Below are 15,401 nucleotides of genomic sequence, written 5' to 3'. Positions count from 1 at the left end.
CATTTGTAGAAAATACACTTTATTTCCCTGTCATGTAGCATTATGAACATCCTGTGTCACTTCACTTGGACTAAGAAAACAGACTTTATGACACTGTCAAGAAGCATTATGATCATCATAATCATATAATCCAGATAGGCCTGTCACGTACATGTCCTTATGTCTGTCATCAGTCTAAAAGAGGGTGTCTTGTCCTGCTCCTGAAATCTGTTCCTACATTCATCCCAGTCACCAGAAACAGAGAACTGGGATAGGTGCATGGCCGACATCAATGTTTGCACAATTACAATGATACTTTAATATGGTCCATTAAAAATCAAATATATAATATAAACATCCTGTTGACACGTAGGCTATGGTGTAATGGAATGTTTTGTTTTGTGGGTTTTAACACTCTTATGTAGGTGTCATAACCAGCCATAAAATAACTCAATATATGTCATAACAGGTCTAAATATATGTATCATGACAGTGTTATGACCATATTATAACAGGTTATTACCAGTTGTGTCAGCTGTTATGACACATTATGACATAGTTATGACGCTGGGTGTCAAGTAAAGTGTTACCATATTAAGTATAGCAGTGGCACATAAGTAGCATAAAACCGGTCTAGACTACTCTGCAGTATTGACAGTGATAGCTTGGGGGGGAAAAGCAGTTTTAATACACACAACATAAAGTAACAATCTCTAGAATGCATTCTCACCATCCAAGTCCTATTCATGTCCATGGGTATTATAATAATGTGGCTGAAATGCATTCGCATAGGACTCCTCAAATCTCTGGAGACACCAGCAGATTGAGAACGGACGTCTTACTTCAAGGAGACACTACCTGAGTCCCAAATGGAACCCCTACCTGTAAACAGTGCACTACTTGTGACCAGAGCCCCCTAGGGTTTTGGTCAAATAAAGGGCACTGTAAAGGGAATAGGGTGCCGTTTGGAACAGACCCAACATCCAACCGTTACCAAGCTAGGAAATGGAACTGCAATTTAAACTGTCTCCATGCTGCTTGTCCCCGAGGCTGGTCGAATTGCCATCAAATCCAGACATCACATTCAACCATCCAATCTGTTAGAATCCTGACACCACGCATAATATTGGATGGATCTCTATATACCAAATGGACTGAACTGCATGCAGTCTGTCGCTGGTTGCAACCTATAACATCCATGCTTGTATCCATTATCTAATGAGAAAGAGTGTGATATTCCCTCACGTAGTTTATGATTACAATACTTTGTGTCATTTCATGTGTAAAAACACATTAGATTGACATGTGACTCGTCACCAAGGAAATGGAGACAACAGAACACGCCTTCTTTTCTAAATCACTTCAACATATGGCATATACTGCATACCCATAAAAATGCAGCATTTGTTTAACCAAAAAGAAAACCAAGCATACGGAAAGTAAAGCATATGCACACAACTTCAGCATTCATTTCACAAAAATAAACATTGAATTATAATTGAGTATACAGAGCCAGATGCTGCAGCATGACACCCAACTGTCCTCCAACTGTTGATAACAGACTAAACATTACTGCAGCAGGCAGGCAGCCCTTCTCTGTCTGCGTCCCAAATGTCTGTTCCCTTTACAGTGCACTACAGGACTCTGGTCAGAAGATCTAGGGACTAGGGTACTGTTTGGGATGCGGCCCTCTGTCTTTACACTAGACCACAGTGACTTACGGCCCTGAACCTGAGCATATGTGCTACAGCTAAGACAATGTAATTAACAGCAAGACGTCGAGGGGACCCACGCTGTGGAAAATCTACACCCTATTACTGCAGTGCAGTGTCTGGCTATATTCACAATGTGAAGGGAGGGAGGACGGCTCATAGTAATGGCTGGACTGGAATCAATGGAACGCTAACAAACACATGGAAACCATTGTGTTTGATGTGTCTAGTTTCATTAATTCCAGTCCAGTCATTACTATGAACAGTCCTCTGATTTAAAGCGAGACCAGACTCCACTGATTGAGCTAGACTTCATACATCACACAGGGGAGGGAGAGCGTGTTAATAGGAAATGACATGACACAGCTCTGTTGCTGTGGCAACCTGACATTAAACCAATCAGATGCATGTCAATCTGAGAGATGAGGGGGCAGCGTGACTTCAGTCTGATGGGAGGCGGTGGTTTAATTGAACTCATAATACAGAGACTGTGTCAAAACATGCAGATCAATAACACTGGATAATGCTGCATTACTTCACTTACAGCCGACAGGTATCAGGCTTTGTAACTTGTTATACGCATGTATATATATATATACAGTATGTCTTTATTATGAATTATTAAAATGAGTCCTTGGAGCAAAAATCTGTGTATCCAAACAGGTAAATGTTTGAGGTGCTATAATACTGGATATTGGATTATTTGAAAAATATATATTAAAGAATCCAAGTTTCTACATGTACATATTATATACAGATATGTATATATTGATATGTATGTATTATACATACACATGACTACATGATGAATAGATTCACTGACCTGCAGGTGAAATTGGAGCCTTGGCCATCGAGACAAGTCCCTCCATTTAAACACAGGGTGACATTGGTGGGGGTTTCGAGACAGATGTCTATGTCAATGTCACAGTTCTTTCCAGTGTATCCATCCAGGCAGAAACACGCATATTTATCAATCAAGTCCACACAGGAGCCACCATTCAGACACGGACTGGAAGAACACTCCTGTAGATGGGGAAATAGCATCATGTAAAACACGAGACCTAGGGCCTGTATTTATAGTGTCTCAGAGTAGAAGTGCTGATGTAGGACCAGTTTACTTTCGCCTTTTAAGATCATAATATTGATATTACCTGATCCTAGATTAGCACTCCTACTCTGAACGAAAACACTAACTATAAATATCCACAACTGCATGGTGGTTCTAACACAGCTATATAGATAAACAGAATATCCTAAGAGAATGACTTGAATATGAAAACATAGGCCTGTATGAAAACGTGACTGTTAAAATGCGTAATTGACTATGTTGGATGATGAGTTAAAAGAGTATGTGCAGAATTGTAGATTAGAATGGGGTCTTTAAACCGAGACAATAAGAGCCTCTGATTGCACATTCCAGAGCGGAACCTCAGAGAGACATTCCGGCTGCCTTAGCATTCTATTCTATCAGCCCAGTGCTCTCTCTGGAGGCCTACTGAAGCTGGGCTGGGTATTAAAATCAATTAGGGATTAGGGTGAGGCGATTCCTTTTAATCAGGTATTTATACAATGCTTATATGATCATGTAGCTCAATTGACTTATGCTGTAGGAGAATCGATGTGGCTTGTGAATGGGGAAAGGAGATGAGACGGCACACTGGAGCAGCTTTGGTCTGATTAGAACAGAGACTAATCATCTGGATCTTCCTGGTTTGCATGTTTTGGAATGTTGTAGAATAACAGTCACTATTACAAAATGACACTATTTTATGTCCTTATAGTGAAATATAAGTCATAGGTCACTGTTAATTACAAATAACTAATTTTGTCAGTTTGGCTGAAATATAACTACAATGTTTAGCGAAATGACACTATTTTAACATATTCTAATGAGACCATGTTATGTAATGATGATGACTCCCGTGTGCAGGATGGTCTTACCAGATACCCAACTATCACTCAGCTCAACTCACATCAATGTTCATTTCACATCTGGCACCAGTCCATCCCAATTCACACTGACAGTAATACACATCCACTCCATCAATGCACCTGGGAAGATAAGAGAGAAACATAACATAACAAAACAGGCCTATATAGCGTTGCCAAGTCCCAGGTCCCACTCTGGTCTAGGCCTCTAGTATATTAAAAGGCTAAACACTGAGAGAAGGCAAATATCTGAAATCACTATTTGCTTATCATGGGAATGTAAACTGAGGTAATTGAGGTCAAATGGACATATAGTAGGTACAAAGTGTGTACAGTACACAAGCCTTATTCCCCACTCTTATACATTACACACCATTACACACCATTACACACCATTACACACCATTACACACCATTTCTATCCTCCATTTCCACAACCATTTTCTTTTTTTCCCCCTTTAAAAAAAACACTTTATTTGCAATTTTTCTAAACAACATACATCTCCTTCCCTGGACTGGCGTTTTATATTCAGCAGGAGAAGCACTAACAGTTTTACTGGTAATGAACACTTCCGTTGTTTACCTCCCGTGAAGACAGGGGCCCGACATGCATTCATCAAAGTTGGTTTCGCAATGGAAACCCATGAAGCCTCCAGCACATAAGCATTGGTATCGATTGGGACCATCCACGCAGCTCCCGCCGTTTTGGCACGGGTTCGACACACACTCGTCTACGCTCAGTTCACACCACGTCCCTGGGAATAAATTACATATACACTATTAACATAGAAAACACATTTTATATATTATACCATACAGCACATAGAATATGAACATGTGCCAACACAATACATGTTTACTGTGAGTTCTCGATCATGGAAAGAGGTGAAATGGCTGGTTAAATCATTGATTTGAGTTTAGATGCACCTCAATACATTGAATCAATACAGGGTGAACACTCTCTCGCTTCAATGACTGTACTTGTAGCAGAAACAGTCAAGGTTTTTCAATAACGGCAATAAGACAGAGACGCAAGTGTAGGCGAAGAGAGATGACTGCTTCCATAAAGTTGTGTATGTTTGCATTGTGTAGTACGGCATACATTACATTATGTACGTTATGTTTGTTGCATTAGGTTGCAGCATATACACTGGACAGACTGTGCAATATCTAATCCTGTGTTAGATATTGTTGTTCAGCTCACAGTAAAGGTGGCACCAGTCACTGTATAACCACAGGTCTATAGGTGTTTTCACCCCTGCAATAATACATCTTCCTCCACACTGTTACCATCACCTGATTAGACAGTCAGAGGAACAGTCCTCACGACCTGTCTTCACTTGGGTGAATCTAATTGTGAAAACACATTATCACTGTCTAATACAGTTGCTGTCACGTGGAAATCCCATTAACAACTGCACACAGCCATTCAGTACCACACCTGGGATCAAATACTATTTGTAATACTATTGTAATATTATTAAATACATTATCTGTGCACGATAGTTATTTATTATTACGTGTTTTACTTTTCTATTATTTCTCTCCTGTCTTTCTCTCTGTATTGTGGGGAAGGGCCTGTAAGTAAGTATTTTACTGTTAGTCCACCTGTTGTTAACAAAGCATGTGAAAAATACGTTTTGATTTGATTGAGCTTGCCTGGCGCAACGAAACCAATATTATAACCACAAAACTGCAAACCCTGCCCATCTGGCACTCCCAAACCCCGCCCACCTGGCGCTCCCGAACCCTGCCCATCTGGCACTCCCAAACCCCGCCCACCTGGCGCTCCCGAACCCTGCCCATCTGGCACTCCCAAACCCCGCCCACCTGGCGCTCCCGAACCCTGCCCATCTGGCACTCCCAAACCCCACCCACCTGGCACTTCCAAACCCTGCCCCATCTGGCACTCCCAAACCCCGCCCACCCGGCGCTCCAGAACCCTGCCCATCTGGCACTCCCAAACCCCGCTCATCTGGCTCTCCCAAACCCCGCCCATCTGGCTCTCCCAAACCCCGCCCATCTGGCTCTCCCAAACCCCGCCCATCTGGCACTCCCAAACCCCGCCCATCTGGCTCTCCCAAACCCCGCTCATCTGGCTCTCCCAAACCCTGCCCATCTGGCTCTCCCAAACCCCGCCCATCTGGCTCTCCCAAAACCCGCCCATCTGGCTCTCCCAAACCTGCCCATCTGGCACTCCCAAACCACGCCCATCTGGCACTCCCAAACCCCAATTTTGCAGATTAACACTGGAGTGATAAATTGGTGTGCAAAAGAGCAGAAAAGTAAATAAATAAAAACAGTATGGGGATGAGGTAGGTGAAAATGGGTGGGCTATTTACCAATAGACTATGTACAGCTGCAGCGATCGGTTAGCTGCTCAGATAGCAGATGTTTGAAGTTGGTGAGGGAGATAAAAGTCTCCAACTTCATCGATTTTTGCAATTTGATGGATTATCAAGGAGGTCCCTGGTCTGTAGTAAATAACAACGGTCTCTATAGATGGATTATCAAGGGGGTCCCTGGTCTGTAGTAAATAACAACGGTCTCTATAAATGGATTATCAAGGGGGTCCCTGGTCTGTATTAGATAACAACGGTCTCTATAGATGGATTATCAAGGGGGTCCCTGGTCTGTAGTAAATAACAACGGTCTCTATAAATGGATTATCAAGGGGGTCCCTGGTCTGTATTAGATAACAACGGTCTCTATAGATGGATTATCAAGGGGGTCCCTGGTCTGTAGTAAATAACAACGGTCTCTATAGATGGATTATCAAGGGGGTCCCTGGTCTGTAGTAAATAACAACGGTCTCTATAGATGGATTATCAAGGGGGTCCCTGGTCTGTATTAGATAACAACGGTCTCTATAGATGGATTATCAAGGGGGTCCCTGGTCTGTAGTAAATAACAATGGTCCCTATAGATGGATTATCTATTACCTGAATCACTCACTAGACTAATCTAGGAACTGAATGACTCACTGGGCTAATCTAGGACCTGAATGACTCACTATGCTAATCTAGGACCTGAATGGCTCACTAGGCTAATCTAGGACCTGAATGACTCACTGGGCGAATCTAGAACCTGAAAGACTCACTAGGCTAATCTAGGAACTGAATGACTCACTGGGCTAACCTAGGAACTGAATGACTCGCTAGCCTAATCTAGGACCTGAATAACTCACTAGGTTAATCTAGGACCTGAATGACTCACTAGACTGAAACAGGTTTTACTCTAGGATTTTGCCTGTGCTTAGCTCCATTCCATTTCTTTTTTATCCTGAACAACTCCCCAGTCCTTAATGATTACAAGCTTACCCATAACATGATGCAGCCACCAGTATGCTTGAACATATGGAGAGTGGTACTCAGTAATGGGTTGTATTGATTTGACCCAAACATTTGTATTTAGGACAAAATGTAAATTGCTTCGCCATATTTCTTGCAGTATTACTTTAGTGCCTTGTTGCAAACAGGATGCATGTTTTGGAATATTTTTAATCTGTACAGGCTTCCTTCTTTCCACTCTGTCAATTAGGTTAGTAATTGTGGAGTAATTGCAATGTTGTTGTTCCACCCACAGTTTTCACCTGTCGCAGCCATTAAATGCTGTAACTGTTTTCAAAAGTTACCATTGACTTCATGGTGAAATCCCTGAGGGGATTCCTTCCTGTCCTGCAACTGAGTTAGGAAGGACGCCTGTATCTTTGTAGTGACTGGGTGTATTGATACACCATCCAAAGTGTATAATAACTTCACCATGTTCAAAGGGATATTCAATCTCTGCTTTGATTTACACATCTACCAATAGGAACCCTTCTTTGTGAGGCATTGCAAAACCTCACTGGTTTTTGTGGTTGAATCTGTGTTTGAAACTCACTGCTCGACTGAGGGACCTTACAGATAATTTTATGTGTAGGGTACAGAGATGAGGAAGTCACTCAAAACTCATGTGAGTCCAAGCAACTTATTATGTGACTTGTTAAGCAAATATTTACTCCTGAAAACATATTGACTCAAGAGATTTCATTTTTTCATTTTTAATTAAATTGTAAAAAAAAAATCAAACATAATTCCACTTTGACATTTCCGGGTATTGTTATTTAGGCCAGCGACAAGAAATCTCAATAATCCATTTTAAGTTCAGGCTGTAACACTACAAGTCAGTCAAGGGGTGTGAATACTTCCTGAAGGCACTGTCGTATGATTGGGTGATATTACGATACGATAGCATCATATGTTGACGATTATTGACAGGCATCGTCGACGGTGACGACATCATGATGTGACAAACAATGGTTTAGTCTATTTGAACATGACTAGTAAAGTCCCACAACACACAGCAGGACAGTACACAACAGGACAGTACACAACAGGACAGCACACAGCAGGACAGTACACAGCAGGACAACACACAGCAGGACAGTACACAGCAGGACAGTACACAACAGGACAGCACACAGCAGGACAGTACACAACAGGACAGCACACAGCAGGACAGTACACATCAGGACAGCACACAGCAGGACAGTACACAACAGGACAGCACACAGCAGGACAGTACACAACAGGACAGCACACAGCAGGACAGTACACAACAGGACAGCACACAGCAGGACAGTACACAACAGGACAGCACACAGCAGGACAGTACACATCAGGACAGTACACATCAGGACAGCACACAGCAGGACAGTACACAACAGGACAGTACACAGCAGGACAGTACACAACAGGACAGCACACAGCAGGACAGTACACATCAGGACAGCACACAGCAGGACAGTACACAACAGGACAGCAGGACAGTACACATCAGGACAGCACACAGCAGGACAGTACACAACAGGACAGCACACAGCAGGACAGTACACATCAGGACAGCACACAGCAGGACAGTACACAACAGGACAGCACACAGCAGGACAGTACACAACAGGACAGCACACAGCAGGACAGTACACATCAGGACAGCACACAGCAGGACAGTACACAACAGGACAGTACACAACAGGACAGTACACAACAGGACAGTACACAACACACAGCAGGACAGCACACATCAGGACAGCACACAGCAGGACAGTACACAACAGGACAGCACACAGCAGGACAGTACACATCAGGACAGCACACAGCAGGACAGTACACAACAGGACAGTACACAACAGGACAGTACACAACAGGACAGTACACAACACAGCAGGACAGTACACAACAGGACAGCACACAGCAGGACAGTACACATCAGGACAGCACACAGCAGGACAGTACACAACAGGACAGTACACAACAGGACAGTACACAACAGGACAGTACACAACACAGCAGGACAGTACACAACAGGACAGTACACAACACAGCAGGACAGTACACAGCAGGACAGTACACAGCAGGACAGTACACAACAGGACAGTACACAACAGGACAGTACACAACACAGCAGGACAGTACACAGCAGGACAGCACACAACACAGCAGGACAGTACACAACAGGACAGTACACAACACAGCAGGACAGTACACAACAGGACAGTACACAACAGGACAGTACACAACACAGCAGGACAGCACACAGCAGGACAGCACACAACAGGACAGTACACAACAGGACAGTACACAACACAGCAGGACAGTACACAACAGGACAGTACACAACAGGACAGTACACAACAGGACAGACAGTACACAACAGGACAGTACACAACACAGCAGGACAGCACACAGCAGGACATTACACAACAGGACAGTACACAACACAGCAGGACAGCACACAGCAGGACAGTACACAGCAGGACAGCACACAACAGGACAGTACACAACACAGCAGGACAGTACACAACACAACAAGACAGCACACAGCAGGACAGCACACAACAGGACAGTACACAACACAGCAGGACAGCACACAACAGGACAGCACACAACAGGACAGTACACAACAGGACAGTACACAACACAGCAGGACAGTACACAACACAGCAGGACAGCACACAGCAGGACAGCACACATCAGGACAGTACACAGCAGGACAGTACACAACACAGCAGGACAGCACACAGCAGGACAGTACACAACACAGCAGGACAGTACACAACACAGCAGGACAGCACACATCAGGACAGTACACAGCAGGACAGTACACAACACAGCAGGACAGCACACAGCAGGACAGCACACAGCAGGACAGTACACAACACAGCAGGACAGCACACAGCAGGACAGTACACAACACAGAAGGACAGCACACAACAGGCAGTACACAACAGGACAGCACACAGCAGGACAGCACACAACAGGACAGCACACAGCAGGACAGTACACAACACAGCAGGACAGCACACAGCAGGACAGCACACAGCAGGACAGTACACGACACAGCAGAACAGCACACAGCAGGACAGCACACAACAGGACAGTACACAACACAGCAGAACAGCACACAGCAGAACAGCACACAGCAGGACAGCACACAGCAGGACAGTACACAGCAGGACAGAACACAGCAGGACAGAACACAGCAGGACAGAACACATCAGGACAGCACACATCAGGACAGCACACAGCAGGACAGAACACAGCAGGACAGAACACAGCAGGACAGAACACATCAGGACAGAACACAGCAGGACAGAACACAGCAGGACAGAACACAGCAGGACAGAACACAGCAGGACAGAACACAGCAGGACAGAACACAGCAGGACAGAACACAGCAGGACAGAACACAGCAGGACAGTACACAGCACAAAAATATCGCTGGAGGATGGAGTGTACATTATAGGCTACAGCCTAAAACATTGTTATTTATATTTTTGTGTTTATAATGTACACTCCATCCTCCAGCGATTTTTAAAACTTTTACTGTTAAAAATCGCAAGTATAAATACAGTAAAATACACACACTAAAGGGTAAAAAAATATGTTTTGAGCTAAAAACTGCTAGCTTCAAGGAGTGTCACCTTAACTATCATAACAGATGGTCAATAACCTATCCTTCTACTAGGTCTATCATAACAGGGACAGGATGTCACCTTAACTATCATAACAGATGGTCAATAACCTATCCTTCTACTAGGTCTATCATAACAGATGGTCAATAACCTATCCTTCTACTAGGTCTTCTACTAGGTCTATCATAACAGATGGTCAATAACCTATCCTTCTACTAGGTCTATCATAACAGATGGTCAATAACCTATCCTTCTACTAGGTCTATCATAACAGATGGTCAATAACCTATCCTTCTACTAGGTCTATCATAACAGATGGTCAATAACCTATCCTTCTACTAGGTCTATCATAACAGATGGTCAATAACCTATCCTTCTACTAGGTCTATCATAAAAGCTTTGACACATGTTCAAGTTATGAGCAGCAGCTAAGTTCCTCATCATGATGTAGTCCTACAAATTAGCTCACTACGTTAAGACAGCCTGTTCCTGGTCAGACAGTCACTGCTGTTGACATGGCCCAACCATACTAAATAGGGAATAGAGTGTCATCTGGCTCTGGTCAAATTTCAATTAGTCCACGCTTAAAGGGCCAATCCGCAGTTGAAACAATAACAAAACGTCTCCTTGCTCCAGTTTCGGTTAAAAGCTTAAGGATGGGGCTGGAGAAATGCTCCTTATTACCTTCAGTTATAAAACTGTTCTTATGAATAACCTTACAGCTCTGTCTTGCTGCCTAAATCTATTATGTTTGTCTTTTGCAGACGGCTAAATAAATGAATAAATTAACAAATTAATGAATGTGAACAATGTAGATAATTAACATGTTGTAATTAAACAGTCTCAATATGCTCATTCAGAGCAGCCAGTGACAATTCCCTCCATATTGACCTGCTAGTTCAGTCTTAATGACTTTGGGTGCATCCCAAAATGGCACACTATTCCCTAAATAGTGCACTTCTTAAAAAGTAGTGCACTATATAGGGAATAACATGACATTTTGGACGTGTCCTTTATTTCTGCTTCAGCAAGCCTTCTATAAACACAACGAGATATTCCTGCTACTTTACTGACCACGCATACAACTTGTGTTTAAATCAAATTACAGCTGAAAATATGTTATTGTAAATGAAAAACAAGCTTTACTGTAAATGAGCTGATACAGTAAATAAAAGTCAGAGGGTATTTGTAGGTTCACCCTTGTTTTGTTAGATGTAATGACATGTTAATGACTGGGTGATTGTGTATTGAACAAATCCAGGAACAACAATTTCCTCCTTAAATTCCATTTAAGAATCAATCCAAACATGATGGTCTTGTAATTATAGTCAACTATACAATGAAAGCAATACATACACTGAAATATAAATGCAACATGCAACAATTTCAAAGATTTGACTGAGTCACAGTAAATATAAGGAAATCAGTCAAATTCCTTATATGATAAATGTACTACAGTTAGGCTATTTCCATACTCAAATACATTAAATACATGTAGGCACTAATCCAGGCATTTCACATGATGGGAATACAGATATGCATATGCTGGTCACAGATACTTTACCTTTAAAAAAAGTAGGGGTGTGGATCAGAAAACCAGTCAGTATCTGGTGTGACCGCCTCATTCACCATGACATATCTCTTTCACATAGAGTTGATCAGGCTGTTGGTTGTGGCCTGTGAAATGTTGTCCCACTCCTCTTTAATGACTGTGAAAAGTTGCAGGATATTGGTGGGAACTGGAACACCCTGTCGTACCCGTCAATCCAGAGCATTCCAAACATGCTCAATGGGTGACATGTCTGGTGAGTATGCAGGCCATGGAACAACTGGGACATGTTCAGTTCCAGGAATTGTGTACAGATCCTTGCAACATGGGGCCGTGCATTATCATGCTGAAACATGAGGTGATGGCAGTGGATGAATAGCATGACAATGGGCATTAGAAGGTGAGCATTTGCCCACTCAAGTCAGTCACGACACCGAACTGCAGTCAGGTCAAGACCTTGGTGAGTATGACGAGCATGCAGATGAGCTTTCCTGAGACTTTTTTTTAACAGTTTGTGCAGAAATTCTTTGGTTGTGCAAACCCACATTTTCATCAGCTTTCCAGGGGGCTGGTCTCAGATGATCCCGCAGGTGGGGAAGCCAGATGTGGAGGTCCTGGGCTGGCGTGGTTACACGTGGTCTGTGGTTGTGAGGCCGGTTGGACATACTGCCAAATTCTCTTAAATGTCTTGAGGCGGCTTATGGTAGAGAAATCAACATTCAAATCTCTGGAAACATCTCTGGTGGACATTCCTGCAGTCAGCATGCCAATTGCATGCTCCCTCAAAACTTGAGTCATTTGTGGCATTGTGTCGTGTGCAAAACTGCACATTTTAGAGTGGCCCTTTATTGTTCCAAGCACAAGGTATGTGTAATGATCATGGTGTTTAATCAGCTTCTCGATATGCCACACCTATCAGATGGATGGATTATCTTGGCAAAGAGTAAATACTCCCGAACAGGGATGTAAACAAATTTCTGCACAAAATTTGAGAGACATAAGCTTTTTGTGCGTATGGAATATTTCTGTAATCTTTTATTTCAACATGTGGAAAATGTCAGGGAACTTTTATTTCATCTCATGAAACATGGGACAAACACTTTACATGTTGCATTAATATTTTTGTTCAGTATACTGTTACAGGTTTTGGTTTTTCCATTTATGTTTTGTGGTTGGACTTTAGCACATATAGTTCGTTAGCACGTAGGGCGCACCGATTGGTGTTACCTCGTTAGTCAGTATGTGTGACACCTGTGCTGGCCCAGGTGCTATTTAAGAGTGTCTGGCCCAGTGCTCCAGTTGTCTTAATAGATGCAGATGGTTAACACCTTTTGTTGGCTCTCCCTAGTCTGTCTGATTTCCCTGATTTTGCTTCGCGCCACCTTTTTGGTTTGCTTCCTGTCTTTAAGTTTGGTGTGGGTTTTTCTTCTGTTTGCCTCTTCTTAGGCAAATTTTAGTGGGCACTCGTGGTGGCTGTCTGTTACGGTCCAGTTGTTGTTGCTAGTCAACTTTCAGTGGAGTTCCCCATTGAGTGTCTTTCAGAACCCCTCCTAAAACCCCACCTGTTTCCTTTTGGTTGTTGTCAGTGACTTTGTTAGTTATGCCTTCTGTTTGAGTGACATTATTTTGTTTTCTTGCTGGGGAATGTAACAATACATTTAATTTAAGTTTATCAGTAGGTCTAATAATAACAGTTCTACTACACAATAGACCAGTCTGTAGTTATGTTATTTTACAATTTGAGGAAGTACATTTTCTCCTGTAGGTATGTATTATTTGAGGAAGTACCTTTTCTCCTGTAGGTATGTATTAACTTGAGGAAGTACATTTTCTCCTGTAGATATTAACTTGAGGAAGTACATTTTCTCCTGTAGGTATTAACTTGAGGAAGTACATTTTCTCCTGTAGGTATGTATTAACTTGAGGAAGTACCTTTTCTCCTGTAGGTATGTATTAACTTGAGGAAGTACCTTTTCTCCTGTAGGTATGTATTATTTGAGGAAGTACCTTTTCTCCTGTAGGTATGTATTAACTTGCACACTACTGTACATGTAATCCTCCATCCTCCTGTTCTCAGCAGGCATCCACAACCTATTTCCTTCTCTCTCTGAATAGAACAATTAAGTGGATTTGAAAAGTTCCAGCTGCGAGAGGTAATTGAGGATAGAAGCTGGACGATTATTATTTAATGTGTCTCTTTTGTTTCTCTCAGATGGATTCTCCTGTATGAGCCTTTAAGAAGGTTAACATTTGGATGAATCCTAACAGCTTTTAAATCTGTCTCCTGTATTGCTCTTCATTTTTCACAAAGCCAGGTGTCAAGATGTATTAATCATCTTCTCCCTAGACCCCTGTTAAGGAAGTACAGGTTGAGGCTCTTTATATAATATGATTACAAATGTAAAGGTAATATACGTTTGGAAACATTCCATACATGTTGACATAATCAGGCTGTGTTTTATGGTAGTGTGCTTGTGTGCATCATAGTTTTGATGTCTTCACTATTGTTCTACAATGTAGAAAATAGTAAAAATAAAAACCCCGGATTGAGTAGGTGTCAACTTTTGACTGGTACTGTATATACTAAACAAAAATATAAACGCAACATGTAAAGTGTTGGTCCCATGTTTCATGAGATGAAATGAAAGATCCCAGAAATGTTCCATACACACTGAAAGTTGTTGACATTTGTCTATGGGAAATCCCTGTCAGTGAGAATTTCTAATCTGCCAAGACAATCAAGAAGCTGAGTAAACAGCATGATCATTGCACCTTGTGCTAAGGACAATAAAAGGCCAGTCCTAGATGTGCAGTGGTCACACAACACAGTGCCACAGATGCCTCAATTTTGAGGGAGTGCGCAATTGGCATGCTTTTGCCAGAGAATTTAATGTTAATTTCTCTACCATAAGCTGCCTCCAACTTCATTTTAGAGAATATGGTAGTATGTCCAACTGACCTCACAACCACAGACCACAAGTAATCACACCAGCCCAGGACCTCCACATCATCTGAGACCAGCCACCTGGACAAATTGTGGTTTGCACAACCAAATAACTATTTCATCAGTGCTGGTGGGAAAATACTCCATGCAGGAATGTTCTGGGGATTGCATGGGGCCATAATTACCAACCAGACCTTGAATAGTGTTTTAAATCGGACTTCTGTATTAGTTTTATGTGACAGAAATCCACTTTTTACCTTTTGACAAAATAAAACAAATAGCATACCAAACCTAAGATCCCTTGTTGCATATTTCTCACACTGTAGATTCACC

General features: G+C 42.4%; 1 protein-coding gene across 1 annotated transcript in view; it reads right to left on the bottom strand.

The window, feature by feature from the left end:
• LOC124041094 (protein eyes shut homolog) overlaps nt 1–15,401 on the bottom strand; it is a 222,873-nt gene that overhangs the window by 89,369 nt on the left and 118,103 nt on the right. Inside the window, exons 14-16 of the mRNA XM_046358258.1 lie at nt 4,204–4,375; nt 3,665–3,743; nt 2,515–2,714 (exon numbers count right to left, since the gene is read on the bottom strand). Of these exons, the coding sequence (XP_046214214.1) occupies nt 2,515–2,714; nt 3,665–3,743; nt 4,204–4,375 (451 nt within the window). The remainder of the gene's footprint in view (nt 1–2,514; nt 2,715–3,664; nt 3,744–4,203; nt 4,376–15,401) is intronic.

The sequence above is a fragment of the Oncorhynchus gorbuscha genome, linkage group LG08 (genome assembly GCF_021184085.1).
Source record: "Oncorhynchus gorbuscha isolate QuinsamMale2020 ecotype Even-year linkage group LG08, OgorEven_v1.0, whole genome shotgun sequence".
NCBI classification, from domain to species: Eukaryota; Metazoa; Chordata; class Actinopteri; order Salmoniformes; family Salmonidae; genus Oncorhynchus; species Oncorhynchus gorbuscha.
Note: the sequence above shows the minus strand (reverse complement) of the source record. Positions and strands in the feature narration are given on the sequence as shown.